This window comes from Lichenostomus cassidix, chromosome 8 (assembly GCF_008360975.1).
Source record: "Lichenostomus cassidix isolate B80296 chromosome 8, HeHo_3.0, whole genome shotgun sequence".
In the NCBI taxonomy this organism is placed as follows: Eukaryota; Metazoa; Chordata; class Aves; order Passeriformes; family Meliphagidae; genus Lichenostomus; species Lichenostomus cassidix.
The window spans coordinates 12,815,334-12,840,576 of NC_139489.1; the positions used below are offsets into that span (position 1 = coordinate 12,815,334).

General features: G+C 37.6%; 1 protein-coding gene across 16 annotated transcripts in view; it reads left to right on the forward strand.

Moving 5' to 3' along the window:
• The window catches only part of ADGRL2 (adhesion G protein-coupled receptor L2), a 381,333-nt gene that overhangs the window by 324,686 nt on the left and 31,404 nt on the right, over positions 1-25,243 (forward strand). For 13 of the 16 annotated variants that reach the window (XM_085067912.1, XM_085067913.1, XM_085067911.1 and 10 more), the window contains 6 exons: positions 5,510-5,619; positions 11,248-12,048; positions 20,019-20,315; positions 20,860-20,963; positions 21,801-21,986; positions 23,616-23,654. In XM_085067912.1, coding sequence (XP_084924038.1) covers positions 5,510-5,619; positions 11,248-12,048; positions 20,019-20,315; positions 20,860-20,963; positions 21,801-21,986; positions 23,616-23,654 — 1,537 coding nt within the window. The remainder of the gene's footprint in view (positions 1-5,509; positions 5,620-11,247; positions 12,049-20,018; positions 20,316-20,859; positions 20,964-21,800; positions 21,987-23,615; positions 23,655-25,243) is intronic. The other 3 variants (XM_085067916.1, XM_085067926.1, XM_085067918.1) reach the window with 1 other exon arrangement.

Below are 25,243 nucleotides of genomic sequence, written 5' to 3' on the forward strand. Positions count from 1 at the left end.
TTCAAAACATACCAAGATAGTTTTTTAAAATATATCAACGTCATTAAAATTTGAATTTCATTTATTAAATGTGGATTTTTAATTTTTTTTCAAATAGTGAATTGCATGTGACTGTTTTCCTGTGTTTGCATTTTACCCTACTTAAGGAAACACTGCATTCACAGAAATACAGTATTAGGAATACCCAAAATTATTTTGATAGTTCTTTTCTGGCTATACATTAATTCATATTCTTTTCAAAATTAACTGATGTTTCTTTTATGTTACTATCTTTGTCAAAGTTATGCATGCAAAACAAAAGCATATGAAGGATAAATTGCAATGTGGGCATTATTTCATCCTTACCTTATTTTTCCAAAGTGCAAGAACCACCTGAAAAAGATCTGTAAATATCTTTTTGGGTCCGATGTGACTTGCCCATGAAGATGACCTCTTCTCTCAGCGAGTTGATTTGATCCATGTAATGCTAATGTCTTTCCAGAATCTGTTTCTCAGATCTCACTGATCTGAGAAACACTTTCTGGTCTAGTCATGATACACTGTGTTTTTCATTTTAATGGTGGAGTATTTGTTCAAGTCCATAGACTGTGCATTTTTAATTTTCCTTAGAACAATGGTGAATAATGGCCCTTGGCAGGAGATAATGAAATTTTCTTAATTTATATTTTCAAGCAGAAGCTTCAATTGAAAATGGCATCCTATGGCCTGCAGACATAGCTCTAGTGCAAGTTTCAGGGGAGCTGTAATAATAATGCAGTGCCAGCAGTGACGAGGAATGATAGGAGAGTGAAGAAGTAATTTAAGAAAGAAAAGAGAATGTACCAAAGCTTTATTGTAGCATATCTAATGATCTGCTGAAGATTCCCAATAGCTTTGGGAGCATGACAGGAGAAACTAATGTTATCTTGCCAAAACAGAAGCCCCTGCTTAATCAGCAGAACAAGATTATTGATTAAAACACCTCACACAATAGATTGCACATAGAATCTCATCTCCATACATTGCACATGAAAAAGTGCAATAACAAGCATAAGATAATAATAATAAATTAAAAAAAAAGCAAAAGCAATTTGTTGGGAATTGTACAAGTCAAGATTAGAGTTGAAATACAAACAAATTATTGTGGCAAATACAGCTGTCCTTAAAGCTGAGCAGAGAGGATGGATGCAGCAGGGACATGGCTACATCATGAGCAGAAGAGAATAACAGCCCTGCTGGAGCTGCTTTACTTTCCTTTTTCTCTCTGCATTCATCTGAAATGTGAAGGGCCATTCCTCATTTGCACAGTCTTCTTCCTGAGGTGAAAGGAGTTCAGACATTATACTGTAACTGTTAATTAAACACTCCATTTGATTTTTAGATTACTCTAAGTGATGCATGTGCATTATGAAGATGTAACCTTTCTTCATTCATACTAAAATACAGAAGAAATGAGTGTCAGAGTACACAATTGCTCCTTGCATTCATGAGAATAGTGGTAATTCCTGCATTTCCCCTTGCAAAGATGTTGTCGCTGCTAGCGCAAGAACCTGAATTATCATTTTTTTCACTACTACAGTTAGTCCTTTCCTAACTAGTGTTTCAAATTTAATTCGTATATTGCCTTTCCTAAATCAACTTTTACTGAGTTTATACAGAGTTCTTTGCCGATCTGCTGTATTTCCTTGTAAATGACACTAATTTTATCATAAGTCTTTGTGAATATTGTGAATTCTCCTTAAGCATGAAGACATTTCTGAGTGAGATCATATGAATTTTAAGATTGTACATAACCCCTAAAAATAACCATATTTTAACATATGCTGGGGAAATATGCAGTTATGTAGATTGCAGAATACTTAAATGGTACTTAAAACCTACAGAGAACATAAACACTAGATTACAAACACTGAAACACCAAAGTATTAGTGATTTGTCTTCTTAAGTTTGCAGAAATTACAGCTGGTTTGTATCATGCCTTCGTTGGAACAATTCAAAAAGGGTTTGGATAGATGGACCAAATTAACAGTGTATTGTATAGAAGAAATAACTTTGGTTAAAATGAATGAAGGATTTCAAGTTATTTGCCAGTTAAGGTTTTTAAAGTTTAGAACTGTTTTTTCTGATGCTGTCTAGGCCAGTTTTGCAAATTCCCAGGTACTTTACTTCTTCAATAATCTTGTTTTGGGGAATCCTGTGACACAAGAGGCGTTTGTCCATTGCAAAAAGGAATGGATCTCCAGATTTAAGGCTGTAACAGTGCAATATCCTCTTCTTTGTGCACAGTATTTCTAAGTATAAAAATTTCTCAGAATTATTAAGGTCTGCTATGGCAGTGATGAGGTAGCTTTGATAATCTGTAGCCATGTAGGATAATCTCTTGTTAAGTGCTATTTTGTGGCGAATGGAGTCTCTTTTGTCCAATACACCACAGAATTCAGTGCTTCTTGACTTGAAAAAGCCCAACTGAGACCCTTACTAGTTTGTAAAAAGGTTCTGCAGACAGCAGCAGAAGTATAGGCCAATAGCTAACAGAGAAGTATCCCTGGTTTTTTACCAGAGAAAAACAGTGCAGCAGACAGAAGGCTTTAACTTATCCAGAGAACAAATCACAGTACCGTAAATTCCCTAAATTACTTGTCTCAGAACTACCTCTACAAAGTCCACATATTCTTCATCTCTTTAACTCATGAATTGGGATTGACAGCTGCTGTAGTTGCTGTTGGTTTTTCTTGAAGGTCTCAATCTAATGGAAATATGACCTCTAACTAGGTAAAAAATAGTTACCTGAATTTCATCTTCTTAAACTGTGACTATCCTGATCAAGTGTCTCTTATTTGAAACCTTAGAAGTGCATGAAACTTAGAACCTTATATGAAAATTACTCAGGTTTTATAAAATGCAGCCAAACAGTGCAGCAAAATCAGTGATTTGAATGTGAAAATCTACAACTTTAAGCACAAATACTCCATTCATGGAATTATTCAAGTAATTGCACTTCCTGGGGAAGTGCTGATGGGCCTGGTAGCACTGCTGTGTACTGCAGCAGTAAGCATGGCTTGTTGGTTTTGAATTGGGGTTTTGGGTCTGACCAAAAGTAGGCAAAAGGCTACCATATGCACAGCAGGGGAAATTTTTCATAAAGAAATAGTTTTTAGAGTGTCATGAATTTCCCATAAAGAGCACTCAGTGCCTGAAGTTTGACACTGACACTTACTGTACATGGAAAGAAACCCTGCATTTTCTTCTGAATTATTATTACACATCCTTTTGATAAAATCTAGTATGAAGCTCTTCTCACTTTCCTGGCTGATGGCAGCATTATGAATCTTTCACTGGGGGAAAATGAAACTGTAGAAAACAACTCTTCACAGGGAAATGAGTCCATCTTTTTCCCACCGCTAAATATGACCTTGGTTAGTTTCATTCTCAAGCAATTTCTCCCAACATGTACTCATTTTATTTTGAAATAAATAATTCTGTCTTAATTGCTGCTCATTTGAGTATAAAATCAAATTTTCATATATCTCAAAGCTGTGAAAACCATCATACTGAATGATGCACTAGGAGAAGTCTTGTAGGAATTATTTTGGTTTCAGCATAAGGTTTTTGCTAAAGAAACACAAATTTAAAGAAATTTGTTATAAAATCTTACATCCCAGATTTTCTCATCCTGATTAGAGTACCTGAGGTGTGGCACATAAAAAGCCCTGTATTGGGGATATTCAGAGAGGCCTGTGAGCTTTGGGTCCACGTTGCCTTCTCCTGCTTCTACAGCCTCCATCTACACCACACACACAACAGCAGCACTTTGAGGGGCTGTGTGTACATTTTCAGTGTTACAGACTGAGTACAATGCTTTTCTCAGCAAGTTGGGTGCACCTTTCACCACTTCAGCCTGGCTCTGAAGCCACTGGGTGTGTCAGACTCTCCAACACACTGCACTGACTGACCGTGCCATTGGGATGGGAGTGACATTGTTTGTGCAATAGCTGTGCAGGAGACCTGGCTGAGCCCTCTGGAAAACGTGGCAGATGAATTCCTCACCATCTATCTCTATCCATGGTTGTGTATATACAGAAATCCCTGACTATTTCCAATTAGTTCTGCAATTATGAGCCTTATGATGGCAGAAATAAGTAACTTTTAAAAAGGAGAGGAAAAAGAAAAGAAGAGTTAACTAATTGAGTTGGAAGAGTTGTTGTTTCTGAGTTTGCTCAGCAGAGAGGCACAACATGTCCTGACTAGCTCTGTGCTAGTTTGATTACTGTATAAAAAAGGAAGTGATTTTTATTAGAGTTCTTTGAATGAGTTTGCTCTACCTTTTATGAGGCATCATGGATTATTCTAATACCTGTTGGCACTGTACAGCTGTGGAAAGCCACTGATACAAGACAGATTATTTTAGCTTGGGATATGTGGTGTTCAGGGAGTATGGGAAGAAGGAGGGCAATGGAGAAGTTGATGTACAGCTGGAGTCAAAGGCTAGTCTATTACTTAAATTCAGACTTCTGTTATTCAGTTTGCTGACAAACAAAACTAACCCCTGAGAAGATCAGCCAAGCTCTTTCCCTTTTAGTCACCAAACTCCCTGACCTTCTCTTTTTTTCCTTCCTCTTCCTTGTGACTGTTTTTCTGTATTACATTTTGAGCATCTCTTCAAGGTTATTTTTTCATTTCCAAGCTAATATTTGTTTGTTTGGGTTTCTTTTTCTTTTGTTCTGGAAAAAAATAGTAGTCTAAAAAATATTTTCTATTTTTTTAAAACCCTTCAAAATCATTATGTTCCATAGGTCCTCATAATTAGAGGCAATGTAATAATGTTCTTTTTATCAAAATGCATTTTCTTTCATTGTTAAGCAAATAATTTTTATGCTTCATTCTCCTCAAAAATACATTTTAATTAATTTTCTTGCAATTCTTCTTTTTAACTGTTTTTCTTGTTTCTTCAGATGGTCATTCTTTACTGCTTCCTGTAGCCTAACAAAGGAAGCTTTGAGTCCATCAATTGCTCTGAAAATAATTAAAATGGAAATGCTAATGTTCTTTGTCTACAATAGCTCTTCCAACCAAAATAATTTCCTTGAATCACGAGAAAAATCTCTCTGAGATGGAAAACCATTCAGCAGGATGTATGTCTCTAAAGACTGAAGGAATTACTCAGTGTTGTTATTATTCACTATTCAAAACTGCACATTTTTTCAATCATATCATCTTTGCATTTTGTTTTCATTTTATTGAACAGTAGTACCAAATCAGTATAAACTTGGCACTTGGTACAGCTATCTCTACCAATGGGGACAGTTAAGATAACATCGATCTTCAAATTTAAAAGTATAAAACCTGAACTAAAATTTTGTCCTGAAGCCTTCTTTGGACTTTGGCTAATTAGTATTAATTAACTTTGTTGTCTTATGGATTGAACTGCCCAAGTGTGAAGGGAGTTAGCACTGAATGTAGGACTTTAGTATGAACTTGCAAATTAAATGTAATTTTAAATTAATTAGCTTGCTTTCTTTTCCCATTACAGGTGCAACAACCGAACACAGTGTATAGTAGTTACTGGGTCAGATGTGTTTCCTGATCCTTGTCCTGGAACATACAAATATCTAGAAGTTCAGTATGAATGTGTTCCTTACAGTAAGTATAATCTTTTTATTCTTGCTCACTTCCTCTGGCCCTCACAATTGTAGCTGGAGTGCTGTTACATGGAAAAGAAGCATATGTTTATGGCCCATGGACCCATTATGCATGCAAAGCACTTGCAGACTAGGGCCTCCAATTAGCTTCACAAAGTGTGGAAGGAAGCCATGGTGTGATGCTGGCCAAGTGTCTGTCTGTGTTCTTAAGTGTTTGGCTTTTAAGGCTACTGTTTTTCCAGAAAACAAACTCAAATTAGCTATTCAATAGGCCAGATAGGAATTTGTACTTTTGCCCGCAACCAGTTGCTGACAAATTGGCTTGGCTCACAGACTTGTAAAGCAGGAATTGACTTCAATTTTAATCATGATCTACTTGAAAGGCTACCTGCTGCTGTGGTGACTTTGGGTGCACAACAAAACCCAGCACTGACATTCAGAGGCAAGTGACACAGTTGGGGGACATTGTAAAAGGATTTTGTGCTTCGTTATAAATGAATGCAGATTCAGAGTGAATAATTCATTAATAAGGTACTCACACTGTGTTCTTAAAAAGCAAAGGGGAAAAGAGTGAGAAAGAAATGTTCGCTTTTAATTTAAAGACAAAATATAATTTGTGCCTTGAATCAGCTATCAAAATAGAGTTTTTCACTGAAATCAAAGTAAATAGTGTAATCATATTGAGATAGGAAAATGTGTGGAGTTATGGCTACTTCAGCAATTTTATACAATATTCTTTGTTACACCAAAGTTCAGTAGCTTTAGACATACTTCTTATTTCCTTTCAATAATTAATGCTTTTTTTTATTGACATGCATGCATGTTCATGAAAGTTCTGCAGATTCGACACTTTTAACTGGTTTTGCTTTCTTGTAAGGTCATTCTTTGCAGTGACTTCTCCCTCGTCCCGTAACTCAACAGAGAAATAGCTGTGCTTGCAATGGAATTTGAGCAGTACACTGATCACATTTCCTTGAGTTATTATTAAGCGTGAATTTCTTGATCTGCAGTAATCCTTAACCAAAGTCATATTTTCTGTTGGTACAGGAAACAGGCCAAGTCTGAGATGCAAAAACACTGTGGTGAGAGTATATATCGAGAAAGGAAGGAAATAAGTTCTGGCATAAGCACAGTTATGTCAAAACTGTCCATACTGTTTCCTGCAAATTTTAGAATTCTGAAACTGAAATACTGCTCTGTACTGCTTCACCACACTGAGTCTTCACTGTTGTTAAAGGTCAAGCACAGATCATCTGTTTTTTCTTCATTTCTGCTGTGTCATTGTGAAATGGTTGCTTGCTGATTTTTTTCCCTGTACCATTTGTAGGATTGGAAGCCTACTGCAAACAGTGATCCCTAGTACCATTCCTCCTGTGTGTAGTATTGGTGGCTTGTTGTAACTGTTCTTCTCGTGCCACTTTTGAGGAGTGATGTCTTACCCCAATCTAACCAAAGTTTTGTTCCACAAAGACCACTTCTGCTTTAGCACTCTTTCATTCCCAAATTCTCAGAAAAGAGGTCAGTGCATCTGATTCCAAACCATGAGGTCAGTCGAGTGACAAGAAGTTACGTTTCCAGTTCCAGTAGGCTAGCTCATAGAGGAAAAAATGTAATGCAAATAATGTTCAAACATAATTTCTTATGCTGTTTTAGGAAGAGAAGTGTGGATATGTTCTACTGATTAAGTATTGCTATCTCCGGGAATCTTTTCTTTTCCAGTTTCGGAAGTTTAGTGCCAGAGCGCGGCCTCCCCTGTACTCTAACTTGTAGTTACTCTAATTTTAAAGTGTTTATTTTTGTTTACTGTCAATTGCATTTGCCTACCCTTTGAACTCTGTAATTCTGTGTCTATCATAATTTAGGATTCTGGATACTTTACTGTTTTTTAAAGTCTATAAGTTTTGGAGTTTGTCAACTGCAGCATGTACAGGTATGACACTGCCCAATTCCAGAGCTGTAAGAGGCATCACCTGTCATTACCAGCAGTCATCAAAAAGATTGCCAGTTACTAAAATGAGTTTGAAAGTTGATTTCAAATCACATTGTACTTCACTAGCCATTTTGATTGTTGACTGTCTTTCTTCCTGGTCCCACAAAGCCTATCCTATTATTTTCCCAAGTTTCTTTTTTTGATGCCTGGTAAACTCTAGTTATCAAGTTTAAATTTTTATTTCCTTAGTTGTTCCTGTGTTCCCTATCTAAATTTACAGAATGACTGAAATAATTAGATGTGCAAATAGACTTGTTACAAAGGTAGGAGAAGCTTTTGTGGGCCCAGGAAAGAGAGGAGTTTAGTGATCACAGCACTTCTAACCAAGATTCAGTTATGGTTCTTACTTTTCCTGAATTTCATCTTCATAATTTCATCTTTTCCAAGACTGCAAAATATGCAATGTCTCGCTGTGGTAGTTTTCAGTCCATGAGAGATGACAAACAGCAATCATAACAGGTTTTGTGGGGAAAGGTGGGAATTCTTACGCACTGGACTTGCTGTCACCGTTGTACAAAATGCAGTTTATAAGCTCCTCTATGTCTTGCTGGCCTACAGAAATACATAGCTGCTTTGTTCGTTTAAAAGTACTTAATTTTGCAAGTTTAATTAAGTTTGAAAGTACTTAATAAAAGCTTTCTATTTTGCATCTCAAAGTGTAAACAAAAAAACCTCCCTAGCAAAACAACTTTTCAGATACTCAGTTGGATCTCTAACAAAAATTCCAGACAAATTTGATAGGCATTGCTTTGTCCTGGAAAAAGAGTGTTATCGATTAAATTACAAAGAAATTGAAAGTACTACACTTGACATTTCTCTCACTTATGCTGCACAATGTATGTTGACACTTTGACTAACAGAAGTCAGCCTTTTTATAAAGATGCACATCAAAAGTGCCATTTTGTACATCTGTGCATTTTTATTTTAAGCCTATTTTGGACTCAAGAATTCAATAGAAAACATTTTAAAGTGTTTTATTCTCTCTCTGTGTGTATTGATTGGACTTTGCAGCATTTGTTTATTTCAATAAGCCCATCTGTCCCTGAAAAATGTACAGCTGTACACCAGTGCATGCAGAGCAGACACGCCAGTAATGATTTTAGTTATCCCTATGTTTTTCCCTCCTCTCCTATTGCTAATTCTAAGCAGGTAGAATATCAATATTGCTCATTCGTAAGAAATAAGCACATTCATAGAAGTTCACAAACAGAATCGTCTGAAAGTCATTAATACTAATGGTGAAACCCAAGAATTCACATCAGAATACATCTTCTGTTTACTTGGATAAGTCCAGAATTACAAATTGCAGAAAAACGAGTATTTTGCCTAAAGACAAGTAACAATACAAAGGCTAGGAAAACTTCTGATCATTTTGAAAATATTAACCCCCTCCAGTTCCCCTGTAAAGTTACGGAATTGTTCTCTGAAGAAACAGTAGATAAGATCAGCCAATATCAGTCTCAAAATAATCATATGTAATTTTATTAAATGAAACTGAAAATCCAAAACTTTATATGAAACATACAAAGACATTCTTCAGGATAATACTGTAATACTGAAAATGTAATAGCTGTGCAAATAGTTTTGATACACTTCCCTGGTATCAGCAGCTACTGTTACACAGATTGGTACATCTGTCATTTTCCAGGTCATTTTATGAAACCAAGGGAGCATGCTTCAAAGGCCACAGAGTATATGAAATAGGTTTTATTGAAAATAATTATTGAAAAACTATTTACTAGCTGGGCTTCAGCTATATATCTTTCTGTAACTTCCTTAAAACTTCCTTGGGGAAAAATAGCTATAGTAATATAACTTTGTTAATTGGGTTTGCTTTATGTCTTCCATGTGTGGTGGCAGGATGGATGTTTGTTTTAAACACAATATGGCTGTCCTTGCATACTAGCTTGCTGTTTCGGGCTTAATCGATGATGCTGGAGAATATCTGAATGAGCTAATGGTTAATTTTTTCTTCTCTTTTCCTCTTGCTTACTGTGCTTTTGCTTCTTTTTTCTAGATGTTTTTGCTTATTCCTTCTAGTCTGATTTTGCAGTTATAGACTAAGAAGTGGCAAAAGTTCTTAAGATTAACATTCAGGAAAATAAATAAAATAAAGCCTAAGGAGAGCCAAAGGGTGCAAGCTGCTTTCTTTGAAAGAAAGAAAAGCAGGGAAATGTCTGATGCAAAGATGGGGGGAGGTTTAATAATCACATATGCAATCCTATATAATTAATATACTGAATTCTGTATTTCTAATTACCTAATTAATATAATATATATATGTGCACTTGCACATATATGATAAATTAATATGTTGCTTAAAAAACAACTTGATTAGCATTATACTTTTAGAAGAAGAAGAGTATCTATAGCATGTATTAGTAAAGTAATAAATCATTTATTCAGGTTCACTAAGTGAAACTACATGCCAACATGTCTGTATTCCCTCCTTAATCTACTGAAATGATTGATCCATGTTCATTTGTGTAACCGTAGAATCTCTCTCCTGCTAGGTTATCCTGTTGTCTGTTTCTCTTTATCCAATATAGTGCAGTTCTTATTCTCCCTATATTTAGCGTCTGTTACTAATTTAATCTTTTAGATTAATAGTCAATTTATGTTAATCTTCTTTCTTTTTTCCTTGCACTTTTTTATTTTTCTTCCGATGCTTAAAATAGAAGTGGAGCAAAAAGGTAAATAACGTATACAGTCCAAACCCCAGCTCCTTGTTATGTGCCTTATGGATGTTAACCTCTTCCCTTCCCCTCCCCACAACACTCTTATATTATGATAATCAGCAGGATCTCATAAGTACACCTCATAAAGAAGTCGACTGTTTGCAATAAAGTGACTTGGCTGCTTAAAGTAGGTGGCGGGGTATAGTGTCTGAAGTACTTGGGCTGGAGGGAAGACTCCCTTGCTTTTTTCTCTCCCTTTCTCTTTGTCTTTCTTTCCCTCTCTTTCTCTCACCCTTGGGTAAATTCTTGTTAATCAAGTGTCATCTTGCCTGGCTTCCAGAACCCTCTCCATAGCATGCCATGGTTACAGGGTTTCCTGGTCTGTTTCATTCATTGCTTTGGTTGTGTTTTGTTTTCTCTGCTCCTAATTGCTTTCTCTATATACCTGATGATTTGTTTTGTTCCTTTATTTTTAATCGAGGCACCTCCTTTTTCAGCCTCACCACTTCTTAAAGTTCTAAACAAGTTGATGTGATTTTTTTTGGACTGAAATGACCTAGCACACTGCTGCACACCAGTTAAAAGCTCTGGGGCGTTAATGTGTACTCACTAAAAGTCTGAAACGAAAATGCAAGAGTAGCTCTACATTTTCAGCTGTCTGTGTATGCCATTGAGCCTTGGTCTGTACTAGTGAAAACAGTTCCCATCCACTTTCCACACTGGTACAGCAAGAACATGGTAACTTTAAGAAAAGTGGATGATAAAGGGTGATAATTGCATTAATTATAACATAAGGTATAATCTAGTGCCAATTAAATTGATTTTTTTTTCTTCCTGACACAGTCATTATGATTTACCTACCTTTTTGTTTTTTTCTTTTTTTTTCTCTTTTTTATATTTTTATTATGAGATGGTCTTAATTTGACGTAATTCTTGTCTTACTTCTCTCTGTGACTGTTAGTTTTTGTTTGCCCGGGGACGTTGAAAGCAATTGTGGACTCACCGTATTTATACGAAGCTGAACAAAAAGCAGGTGCTTGGTGCAAAGATCCTCTCCAGGCTGCAGATAAAATATACTTCATGCCATGGACTCCGTATCGCACCGATACTTTGATAGAATATGCTTCCTTAGAGGACTTCCAAAACGGACGCCAGCAGACGACGTACAAACTCCCGAACCGAGTGGATGGCACTGGATTTGTAGTGTATGACGGCGCTGTCTTTTTTAACAAGGAAAGGACTCGGAACATAGTTAAATTTGACTTGAGGACTAGAATTAAGAGTGGAGAGGCCATAATCAATTATGCTAATTACCACGACACCTCTCCGTACCGATGGGGAGGAAAGACTGATATTGACTTGGCAGTTGATGAGAATGGCTTGTGGGTAATTTATGCTACTGAGCAAAACAACGGGATGATAGTAATTAGCCAGCTGAACCCCTACACTCTGCGCTTCGAAGCCACCTGGGAAACGAGCTACGACAAGCGGGCAGCATCCAATGCTTTCATGATCTGTGGTGTCCTGTACGTGGTGCGGTCGGTGTACCAGGACAACGAGAGTGAGACCGGCAGGAACGCCATCGATTACATCTACAACACCAGGCTGAGCAGAGGCGAGCACGTGGACATTCCTTTCCCCAACCAGTACCAGTACATCGCCGCAGTGGATTACAACCCCCGAGACAACCAGCTCTATGTGTGGAATAACAACTTCATTCTGCGATACTCTTTGGAGTTTGGCCCACCTGATCCTGCCCAAGGTAAGAATTTCTCTTTTTTTCTCGTTTTTGATCTCTTTGTGTTTCCATTCAGAGAAATATGTTGCGATATTTTTGGTCTTAGACATAGCTCATAGCTGAAAGGCAAGGAGGGGTTGTTTGTCCTGCACCATGCTGAGCTGTGCAGCGTTATGGCGGTGCAAGACAAATTTGCAGAACCTGTGAAGAGAAATAGAATTACTTTATTCAGTTTGCAGGCTCATGCTTTTCTTTTTATCTCCTTCCTTGTCTTTTTTTTTTTTTTTTTTTAATACAAGTGTGTCGCTTTCCTGTGTTTGAGAATGAGTCAGGGAATTATTTACTCTATACCATCAGTCAGTTTGAGTCCTATAGCTAAACCGAGTTGGAGCTGCTTCATGCTGAGCCAGAAGCCTGTTCCCATCCGCTCAGCGTTACCTGCCTTCTGAATTGATTACAGCATCCACGCAGACCTTTTAACTTCTTGGCGCCAGCAGTGCAGAGCAATGTGTGCTGGGAGGTCCCAGAGGAGACATATGGGGTTAATGTGCAATACTGAGCATAAGTATTTTTCCACAGCCTTATTTTCACAGTTTCTAATGCTGGGTTAGACAAGATTGTCTGACATCTTTTTAGTGGATTTCTCAGTAAGTCACTTACAATTGCATTTCAGCTCAGTAGAAGTTAGAACTACTAGCTAAAAGGAAAGATACTAACTGTCAAAAGGGAAAAGAAAAACAGGTCTTTAGGCCTCAGAAATCCCTAAAAATGACATGAACAGGCACAGCCACATATTAACATCTACAGAGGAGAGTAAATACCAGGAGAAATGCTCTGTGGCAGAAGATGTATGCAGCAAGGAACAGAATGTTGATAAGCTGCTTTAGCAATGAAGGTAATACTTCACTTCTCTCATCTAACTGCTATGCATGTTTAGCAGCCGTTTTTTCTCCTTCAAAAAGGTAGTAATAATGGCTTCTCCACATGAAAAGTAGCTGTCCTGCTTCAGTGAAGCTGATTCATGCACAGCAGTGCAAACTGTAATGTGCACACAATTATAGCAACACTCATACAGCTTTTCCAGGCACGAAACTGCATATGAGGCAGCAGAACAGGGCAGTGCAGAGCCCATACATTAGCAATCTCCAGAGCCAAGGGATCTCTCCCGTCTCCTGCAGACCTCCCTGGCAATACCCAGCCAGGCTCAGGCAGGTTCCAGGTGTTTGGGGAGCTGGCCAGCTTTGCTCTCTGTGCATCAAGCAAGTCCATTCCTCAGGGACACTTTGAGGCTGCTCTTAACAGGGAGATAACCACCTATGTAATTTAAAAAAAAAAAATCAAAGCTTTCATTTTCATACATTCTCATGCACTCCACTTTTCATTCAGTTCAATTGAGACAAAGATGCGTTTTAAATTCTCAGAAGTTTTAAGAGTAAGAGTAGAAAATGAAGGTGCAGGCTCTAAGTAGCTTCTGCAGTTCAGGCAGGTGCTGTGAACGTGACAGAAGCTAATCTTTAAGTCATTGCATAGAAGGAAAAGTGTAAAGGAAAAGCGGGGAGAGAATAGGCTTTGTGGAATCCTTCCTTTGCTTTAGTAAACCTCCAAAGGTCTCCAGTAAGACATTTCATAATGTTTTTATTATGAGAGACTCTCCAAGATCCTAAATTACAGTGCATGTGCTAGCCATATCCCATCTACTATCAAAACCAGATTTGGGCATCCACTAGCAGCCCTCCCTGTTCCTGGGTTCCTGGCTGGCATGCAAGGCAGGAGGAAAAATAGTTTACTCCAACTGGACTTAGGCAAGAATGGGTCCAGGGCACACTGCAGGGTGATTGCTTCTCCTCCGAGCTCTTTGCCCATTCACCCATGAAGACAGAGAAGGAATATTTGAGTAAATTATGAGTTTGGGTTTTAAATGCATTAAGACATCAGTAAATATATTTTGATTTTGGTCTCTTTAAAATATAGAAACCATGTGGGAACACTCAATTTATTTGAGCTTGTGATGCATATATTCACAAATGGTATTTTTCCTAAGATAAAGCCAATATTTTAATTTTGTATGGGTATGTACATAGCAAATCTAAGAATATGTTTCAGGTCATTTCCTCTTTTGCCTAAGCCAATTGCCTTTGGTTAGAAACTACTAAATGAAAGGAAAAATTATCTAACATAATTGTCCTTGAGATGTACTACTTTAAAAACAAGGAGAAATTCTGTACAATATCTACTTCTATATTTATTTCTATTATATTTTCAGTTCCTCTTTGTTTCAGCAGTCCTTAGACTATTACATAAAGGATCTATATGTATAATACACATTTGGATTTTTTATCTCACATGGAATTAGATCAGCTTTTAAGCACACTTGATGAAGGGCATTTTTTGCTCCTTTTATTCTGATTTGGTTTGGTTTTTTTGTGGTCAGCTCAGCTTTCTTAATCATCTACTCAGCAACATAGTGTTAGGATGACATTCTGTAAGTCAGCTAACACAAGAACCTTCTTTTAGTGTCCTTTGCAACAGTACTTTAATATCAAGTATTTAATGGTGTCACAAGTTCAGTGTCTCAAAATTGGAAGTCATGGCCTTTTCTTTTCAAATGGTTAACTTGGGACCATTGCGGAAAACTCAGTAATCTGTGTTCCCTCCATTGCCATGTGAGAAATAATAATAGATAAGACACACGCTGTTTTTTATATTTTTTCCCTGTCTATCTATCTTGGCTATTAGTTTTTGTCTACGCCACAATGTCCAGCTACTGAGTGCTTCAAAAACACCAGTCTTTCTTCCTACATGAAAGATGAATTTGTCTTGAGTTGAGCTTTCACTTCACATTTGCTCCCAGGGCCAAAACTTGGGCTCATCCATGTCCTGAAACTCCTGGTTTTGTTTTCTTTGTTGTCTCTTTCATTTTTAAATCTCCCTGTTGAAACCTCTGAAATACCACTATAATTAACCTAATGTTGACCTTGTTCTTGCTGCAGACCTACACCATTTTCTCTTCTTGCAGCTTTCCCTGTATCTTTGTATTCTTAATCTTCAGGAGAAGCTCTTCAGATTTCTAAAATTGTAGATGCTGTAGGCAGACTACTGCTTTAATGTTCTGACAGTGGGGTCTGATGCCCTTAGAACTCCTCCTTAACCTCATTATTTTTATGTTATTTTTTCTTCTTGTTTCTCTTGGAAATTATTGTACATGGATATATCACAGAATGATGGAAAAGATCATTAAGTCCGACTGTAAAGCTCACCCTGCTGAGTCCACCACTGAACCTTGTCCCTAAGCTCCACATCTGCACATCTGATGCTGAGCAAATGCCCCAGCTGCATTTTCAAGGGATCCTCCTGTTTCTGCAGTGCTTGTGTCTGCCAAGACAATGCATTTGCAAGGTGTCTGCCAAGACAATGCAATATGTAAAACATTCAGCTTCCAGCTGGTGCATCTCTGGTATAGATGTAGAAATGGTTTTCAGAGCTACAGCTGTCAAGTACCAGTCAGATGTTGCAGAAGAGCATGTTTTCTAAGGTTAAGAATAAAAAAGCATTTAAAAACCAAAACCCTAATTTAAAAATGAAATAAAATATATCAGGCCTTGCAAAAAGCCACCATGGAAAATTTGAGACAAAACAGAGTTTTTATATCCTTGGTAAATATAATGGATATATCCAGTTACATTCTTTCTACAGGAGGTACCAAGGGTCCAAATGAATCCTTGCTGAAATAGGAATTTTAAAAGGAATTTTAAGTTAAAAGACCAGGACGAATGAGGGAATTTTCACTCTAAAAAGTGAATATGAGCATTACATTCTAAGGTTTCCTTGGTAACAAAAAGAAGATAAATCCTTTTGTTCTGTGTTAGTGCATTAGGGAGAGATTTCATCTACACTCATCCCAATTTGTGCTAACTGTTCAAACTGAAGTTGTCTTCCCTTTTGCACCATGATACCCATCATTAAGTATTATTGGATCACTGCAGGAAGATATGGATGTTGTGAGTGTGGACAGAACAGAAACTCGGAGAGTAGCATCACCAAGGGCTTGAAGTAATAGGAAACTAGTGCAACACCAAGAATCTCAAGTCATACAGCAAATTAAGTAAATTGGGTCTGTATTAGAATATCAAATCTGATAGACTATAGATGAATGAAAGAGTGGTTGTACAAGTAAATGTGATATAATGGGGTCCAGGTAGCATGTTTCTTAACCACAGGTATTTTGCTAATTTTTTTGTCACATTTGCTATAATTTTCAGGGTATAAATTTATGAAGGGCTGGGTAAACATTTCATTTTCGATTGAATGGGATTTGTCAGGGTCAATAGAGCACTGGCTAACATAATGGCTGGAACCTATAGGTAATTAGGTGACTCCTAGTACCTTCCCTGCTATTCACTGAAGCACAAAAACAGGTACACAGCAGTAATAAGCAGAAGGCAGGAAAATCGTGATTTGCACAGGTTTCTGATCTCTGTTGCTTTACATAGCAGCTCTATTTATGATACCTTTTGAGAATAAAGGTGGGCACATAGATTTTCATGTGTCATAAATTGAAATACCTGACCTGTAAGAAAATGCATTTAACTAAAAAACCCATGCAGCTGATTTCTCAAATGACCTGGATGCCAGAGGTGAGAATGAAACCATTAGTATTTTCAGAAGTAGCACATCATCTGGGCATTTTACCACAATTGTAAATCTAAGGTCAGAGTTGTATTTTAGGTGGGAATATTTTTGATTTGGCTTGGTTTAGTATTTTTTTTAAACTTATTTTATGCCTGCCTAGAATAGAAACCTGTTGGCAAGGAATACTGTATAGCTTGAGTGCCTTCTCTAAATCTGGTCTTCACTGTCAGATGGGGAAAGAAAGTTACTATTCCCCTGCTTTCCTACAGCAATTGTGTTAAGTTTTTTATAGACATCACACTGTTAAACAGGTGTTAAGTTTTACTCCAGTGGTGTCTTCATTTTTAGTAACAGATAGGATACATAACTGTTTAAATCAGCTGTTAGGAACTGCATGAAACAAATGTAAATTAATTACCCCTCAATTTGAGACTTTGGATTTACTTCTTATTCCTATTTTCTTTAATTTTAATAAGACTGTCTTCAACTGATTATAAGAAGAAACTATGCTTAAAAAAAAAAGAAGAGGCAGAAGATGTTTTGGTCTTTTCCTCAGCACGTCAAGCCTAGTCAAAAAGTCAAAATAGAATCTCACATTTTAAAAGGGCTTTTTTTGGAGTTGGACAAAAACTACGTATCTTCAGCCTTGTAGAGACTCACCCCTGCTGCTTAGAACAATAGGTTAATAACCTCGACATGGAGTTTGCTCCTCTTCTCAGTTGCAGCCTATTAATCATCTCTGCCATTATCTTATATCGGCGAAGTGCTCTGCAGGGCAGTGCAGGGGATCCTGCAGATGCCACCACCCTCAGCTCTGAGAACGAGACACATCAGGTGGTGGCAGCTGTCATGTGTCTTCTTGCAGCTCAGGAGAATGGCCCAGCAGATTAAGTTCCCACAGGTCATTAAAGACAAAATGACCTGCCTTCTAAAAGCTAGATGTATTCCTTGAAGTGATGTGTTCAGTTGTTTCTTATTTTTCAACTACTCTCTTTCCCAGACTTCCAGCACTGTCTGAAGTTTCCTGGTACATTCTTAAAAATGCTGACTTCTTTTTAAAGATTTGATTAAAGAGAAAAGCTCTTAGAAGTTATCTGCAATTTTTTTCAGTATTTTGAGAGAGGTGGTTTAAAGTCTTTCTCCTAAAATGTGAGATTTTAAATATATTTCTAAGTATGTGGTACTACCATGCTATGCAGGTCACTTTTGAATCATAGGTGATAGGCTTTGAAATTGATTTTAATGGATAGCATGAAAATTGTACTAACTAAAGTTGTGTAATGACAGCAGAATTGTTTTAGCTCAGGGTGCAACACCAAATATGTTCTGAAAATTGTTATCTCACTGCTGAACTTCAGAGTGTTTTTATGAATTCTGACAGTGATATTTTGCTCCTGAGACAAAACTGTCCTAAGCATTACAGGGTTTGAGTAGTAATTGCAATAATGCTAATACACATTTTGGTGATTAAATATGTATTAATTAGCGGAGTGTATTAGGGGATGGATGGTAATAATTGGTTGTCCCCTGCATCATTCTCCATCCCCACATGCTCCCTGCTCCCGAGGACCTGATTCAGCAGGCCTTGCCTGACACTTGTGCAAGTGATCGCAAATGCTTTTGACAAATGTTAATTGGGGAAGCACTAGAAGGCTGGATGCATTGTAATCAAAGGAAAATTAGAGCAGTTTCACAAGATGTCAGGCAAGCACTTGCAGAACAGATCTGAGGGTTTCAATAGCTGGCTGCACCACAAGTTCAGCACGATTACACAGGCTGTGTTCAAGCAGCCAAGAATGAGACTGAAGAGAAGACAGGCTCTGCAGAAGTTTCTCATTTGTGAGCAGGAGAGGGATGAAAAGCACATCTTTGCCTTTAGACTTTAAAAACAGATCATGATGCTCATGATCTCTCAACTCTAAATTCATGTGAAAATAAAAAGATAAATTAACTTTTTAAACCTCTAATATAAGTGAAATATAACTGAAAAAGGTTTTGTGAAAATTGTTATTTGCCAAACTTCTGAAAGTTAATATTATTCAAAACACTAACTTAAAAAACAACTGCTGAACAAAGTGAGACTGCTTTTCTTTTCTTTTTATTTATGATTTAATTTAGAGAAGCTACATTGTCCAGTAAGTCAGAGTTCAAGGACCTAGCAGAATAAGAATAAAAGACAAAGAAAGAAAGAAAGAGAGAAAAAGAGAGAGAGAAAGAGAGAGAGAGAGAGAGAGAGAGAGAGAGGAAAGAAAGAAAGAAAGAAAGAAAGAAAGAAAGAAAGAAAGAAAGAAAGCAAGCAAAAAATATTTTTCATTACCCTATTTTTTCTCAGCACAAGGATCTGTACTTTTCTGTGCCTATAAATCCCTGTGAACACTAATGAAGATTTGGAAATAATAGCAACTGTTGCAGTTACTTTGCTCACTAGCAGTGTTTCTCAATCTACATGTGAAAGGTGTTGCAGAGGCATTCCAGGCTCCACTAGCATTAACTTGTAGTATCTCTCCAAAGGCTCAAAACCCTGGCATGGCTTGGGCTGTACCTCAGCATCTCCAGCCATGAGTTCCTGCTGTGGGTCAGTGGCAGGAGCAGCTGCACATCCTGAGCAGAAGGGATTTGGCCTAAGCCAGTCCTGGTGTTTCATAAAAGATGAAAACTAGGTCCTTGCCTAGTTGTGTCTCCTTACCTGCTTTATCAAAAAAGGATGTTAAGGCCCCAAATGTTCAAAGAGGAGAATGCTGCGTACCTGCTGGGTGCTGCCTCTGTTTGGAGCTAATCAGGCATGCTGCAGCTCTCTCAGGCAGAATGACTGCTGGGTAGGAAGATGTTATCATAATTATTGCCCTGGAAGGTGTGTACTGGATGACTTGAAGTTTTGGGGTCTGTTTTTCAGAAATGGTCTCGTTAGTTACAGCCCGCTGCCTTTGTTGTTAAAGCTGGACGACATTGTTCACGGCACGCTGATTCAAATGATTCTATCTATTGAGTTGTTCCTGCTGCAAATGTGATTAAGTAATCTTTAATTGCTTTGAGCGTGTTTGTTATGTACTGATAACTCACTAGTATGCCTTTCAGCTTTTAGAAATGCAGCTATCAATTTTTATTACAGAAGAGATTATTTGGAGAATGTGCTGAAATGTCCATACCAGTATGAGCTGGGAATAAAAAAAAAAAACCAAAACCAAAAAAAGTCAGTCAAAGTTATATCTTAAGCACCCAGAATAGCAATAAGAGTAATATTAAGATAAAGGAAAAGAGACGCCAGAGAATCCTTTAAAGCTACATAAATAACTTTTAAATAACTTTTTTTATATATAATTCTGAAGTAATTTACTTTATTATTACTCTGATTTTTCCCTGTGCAGTGCCTACCACAGCAGTGACGATAACTTCCTCAGCAGAGCTTTACAAAACCACAGTGTCAACCACTAGCACTACGTCACAGAAAGGTCCCATAAGCACAACATTAGCTGGAGGAACAAAGGAAGGAAGCAGAGGACCCAAACCACCACCACCCATTTCCACAACCAAAATCCCTCCCGTGACAAGTTTTTTCCCTTTGCCAGAGAGATTCTGTGAACCGACTGAGGCCAGGGGGATTAGCTGGCCTCAAACACAAAGAGGAATGATGGTTGAACGCCCTTGCCCCAAAGGAACACGAGGTATTGCCTTTAAAAATATATCTTGATTTTAAGCAGATATTTCAAAGTAATGTGCAGCTCTCTCATGATGGATATTTTTTTAATCTCAGGCTGGCTGTCACATGATTTTTTGTTACCCAGAGAGTGCAGTATCTACAGGCAATGGTCAAGTTATAATCTGCAAACATCATTTGAGCGTAGCCGCAGAATTACCTTATGCTTGCACTTTTGAGAATCCAGGTCAAATTTTAGGGCATTGCTTGAGGACTGTTGTGAAATATGCTTACAGCTGCCTTTCTCATTATGAATTCCCCTCTGGATGAGCTCCAGGAAAAATCAAGGGCTTTTTGTTTGTTTGCAGAAAACGTCTGGTACTTTTCACTGACTTTTTTTGTTGCTCTTTGTAATCTACATTATTTCCTTACGTTTTTGTCAATTATTGTCAAGTACTACCATTAGCAGCATTCAGAATTTAACGTTGTTTAGGAGCACAGAGCGGCCAATTTCCTGAATGCATGCAGAAAAATGGTTTCCATTTCACTGTAGTTTTCTACATCTGTTGTAGGAACTGCCTCGTATCTCTGCGTGGTCTTAACGGGAATGTGGAACCCCAAAGGCCCTGATCTTAGCAACTGTACCTCACACTGGGTAAATCAGCTGGCTCAGAAGGTTGGTTGAAACCTTTTAATCTGGTGTACACTGGTGATTAAGGATTTTAACTCTGAGCATTAATAATTCAGTTTGTTGAAGCTGTCTTTATTACTCTGTGTTCATTAAAAGTAGAAGGAGTATGTGTACTCCATGTGCAAAGCACTGGCCAACGGTTAGGTTCTTATATGTTTTGGTGTGCCCTCTCTAAATTCCTATGTTGAATTTGTGATTACATGTTCTCATCACTATTTTAAACAAAATAGCTTTGTTTGTTTTCAAAAACCAAAAGTAATATTTGCTTAATAAATCAAATACTATAAATCACAACGCAAAACCTGTGGTATACAGCAAAGGTTTTTTGTTCAGTAAAAATTACACTGTAATAAATAGATTTTTGTCTGAGTGAATTGGTAACAGTGTGATTAGAGCAAAGAACCACTTTCTGTATTTTCCTTCCCTACTGAGATTTACAAAGTTTATGAAAACTGGATAATTTGTTGTCAGTACAAGGCTACTTGACTTTCAAATGCCTCAAGCACTGGTATGAACAAACAGATTTCTTACTGTCTGATAATGGCAGTAAAATAAAAGTGAGGATGAATAGAAGATCGAGCCCAAAAGTCCCAGTCAGATTTCTGGTTTTGATGGCTGTTAAGAGCTGCTTTTGTGTGTCATGGATCTAAGAACCTTTAATCTTCTGAGATAAAGAGAACGTTATTGGTCTCAATTAGTTACAGATTTCAATGTATGTGCAAATGGTTTATTTCACCACAACAAAGGTACTCAGGGAATTGGAATTAGGAGCCGCAAGCAGAACAAGGAACCCTGCTGAGATAATATAAACTGTCATTTCAGATCAGAAGTGGAGAAAATGCTGCTAGTCTGGCCAATGAACTGGCTAAACACACCAAAGGACCAGTGTTTGCTGGCGATGTTAGCTCATCAGTGAGGCTGATGGAGCAGCTCGTGGACATTTTGGATGCTCAACTTCAGGAACTACGGCCCAGTGAAAAAGACTCTGCTGGAAGGAGTTATAACAAGGTACACACCTCCCACCACCTCCTCCTGCTGGGATAACAATTGCTCTTGGGTTTTGTATTTTTTTCCTTTCAGAAATATTAATCTATACTTTGTTCCTGCATGTGTATAGTTCTGGAATGAGCATATAAGAGAAAACAGCAGTAAATATACAGTGGAAAGTCGTAATTACCTTCTTTAGGGAATAAGGTATAATTCACAATAGCTGACTGGTCCTGTAATACATAGCTATGTCCCATATTAAAATCTGGAATTCATTATAACTAGTACGAGGGAAATGAGTATTAGCTCTCAGAAATTCTGTAACAAATCAGCATGTTTACCCAGTGATCCTTTTAACCCTGAACATATAATAAAATCAGTGGGATTCTTCATAGGTGCAGGGTTTTATTTTAATCTTACTTCCTACAGAATTATACCACTTTCTTAGACTTTTAAAGACACCAACATGACTTACAATTGATCTTCATAAAAGTGCCTTACTACACATATCTAAAATGTGAATTAATGTTTTCTTTGGAAACGTGTTCCAAGAAACATTTCAGAGAAAATGTGTCTTTGTGGTTTAAATACAAATTACAGTGTTATTACCTTTCCTCTTTTTCTCAGAGGAAATGCTGTATTTCTGAGCCTTTTCCTTGTGTCAGCGTAGTCAGCAAGCCACAAACGAAATATTTTTTCATCCTCCTTTAGAGAGACAGATCCATGAACTTCTCTGTTATTTTGGCAATAGTTTTATTTACAGTCCCTAGCCGCCCTTAAAATAGTTTTCCCAGAGACAGATCAAGTGCCCACACAGGGATTTTTTCCTTTGACCTTTTTATACAAATCCCTCCATTTGGGCAAAAGATACCTATACACTTGAATAAAGGTTGTTGTGCTGCTTTTGGCTGGGGTAGAGTTTTTTTTTTTTTTCACAGTGGCTAGTATGGGACTACATTTTGGATTTGTACCAAAATATATCTTTGATATCTTTGATAATATAAAGATGCTTCTGGTTAATGCTGAGTGGTACTTCCACAGCATCAAGACCTTTTCTGCTTTTCATACTGCCACACTGACAAGGAAGTTGGGAGTGCATGGGACTTAGGGAGGGGACACAGCTGGGACAGCTGAGCCCAGCTGACCAAAAGGATTCTCCAGACCATATGACATCATACTCAGCATATAAAGCTGGTGGGAATTAGGAAGAAGTGGGAGACTTCGAAGCTATGGTGTTTATCTTCCCAAGTACATGTTACATGTGATGGAGCTTGGCTTTCCTGGGAATGGCTGAACACCTGCCTACCCATGGGAAGCAGTGAGTTAATTCCCTGGTTTATTTTGTTTTCATACGCTGCTTTTGTTTTACCTATTGAGCTGTGTTTATCTCAACTCATGGATTTTCTCAGTTTTACCCTTGTGATTCTTTCCCCAATCCTGCTGGTGAGCAAAGGAGCAAGTGGCTGTGTGGTCTTTGGGAAAAAACCTTTCCTGTGTGATGTTTTTTTATGGTCATCATGGACAGAAACTAGATTCATGTCCAAGCTCTCATTCAAAATCGGGATTTGAAACACCAGAGTATTTTTTTTCTCTTTCTGAACTTTTCCAGAATCTTTCTAACTTCTGATTTTCTTTTTCCTTGTTAAAAAGCTCCAAAAACGAGAGAAGACGTGCAGGGCTTACCTTAAGGTATATCTCCTGTGCTGTCACCCTGCTTTATCCCTGCTTCAGCAACCTGCCACGCTTTATCATCTTGCTGCATGATCCTATGTATTTCAGTCTTTGATAAATGTGTATTGTGCCCCATATCAACTTTACAAATGTTGGCTTTGCACAGGTATAACATTCAGAAAAAAAAATTAAGATCAAAGTTCTTGTACCTTAACTTGTTCAAAACTAAAAGAGCAGAAAGGATTATTATCTGAATTGGAAGCAACATCTCTCCTGTAATAAAATTTTGGGTAGGGGGAAAAAGCTGGCAACTCCAAAGAAATTACTTCAGCTTGGTAGAATTTTGTATCAAAGACTGTTCAGAGTTAACTTGCTTGCGTGAAAAATGTATGTTATATAGCTTGTTTTGTGTGTATTCTTATGCCTAGTAAAATCACTCTTTCTTACAGTTTTAAGAATTGTTACAATTCAGTGACTTGAGGATACAATGCAAAGACAAACATTTCTCTAACTTCACTATTGAAATGTCTGCCATGTGTCCCATTAACCAGGCTATGTAGAAGGCGTGTAACACATTGCTGCCTGATTTCCAGCTCCTTTCATCAGCTGTAGAATGGTTGCTTTTCATGGCCAGCTCCTTCTCTGCAGTACAATGCCAGTAATGTCACCTTGCCCCTATGAAGGGGAGAAAAAAGTCCTAGAACAGATGTGTCTGGCTCTGGAAGATTTTGTTGCACATTTTTCAAAACTTCTTTTAAAATACTGACTTTTGCTTGTACTCTCTGAGATGAAATGTAAGAATGATTTTTGGAAAGATTATTGAAATGCTTTTGACATAATAAAAAAATTCAGGCTCTTACTGGGAAGAGATTTCTCTGTACAGGGCATTTCTGGGTTTTATCCTAAAGTCCTGGAACTGGATGTGATACAGAAATTATTTATACAGAAATTTGGCAAGAAGACATAGTGATCCGGAGAGAAATTCACTTCTCAAATAATAATAATTGTAATTAGTTTTTATTGGAAAATATTTTTAATAGTAATGATAAATCTGGCAGATATGGTTTGAGTAGAGTGGGTTTTCTGCTTCCTTTTCATTAGTAAACAGGACCTTGAGAAGAGCTGCTCTGACAGCTGTGTCACATGGGCTGTGGGGTTTTTCCCACCCATTTGCCTCTGTCTGCAAGGGGAAGAGCTTCAGAAATATTACTGGGCAGGTGATGATTTTCCCCAGGAAAAATGCAGAGTTGGGTTATCCCATAATAAATGAAAAGCGCATGATATCAATGAATACATACTGTCAGCGTTATATGGCTATACATGAGAAACCAGAGCAGAACCTTAATTTCCAACTGGTGTCATTTTCTGTAGGTCTCAAATGGGCTTCTCTGCTTAGATAAGACTAATAAACCTCTTGAAATTACAAATCAAAAGCTGACTTACACTATGCAAATGAAGCAAGTTCCCACTTTGTGACAGAGGATTCATTTGTACCTCAGATTAGAGGCTCCAATCGGTATTTCTTAGTGACTAATGAATCTGGCCTCTGCAGACCAATTTCTGTTCCACTCTAGTTAATGGCTGCAGCAGTATCAGTGTGAGCATTT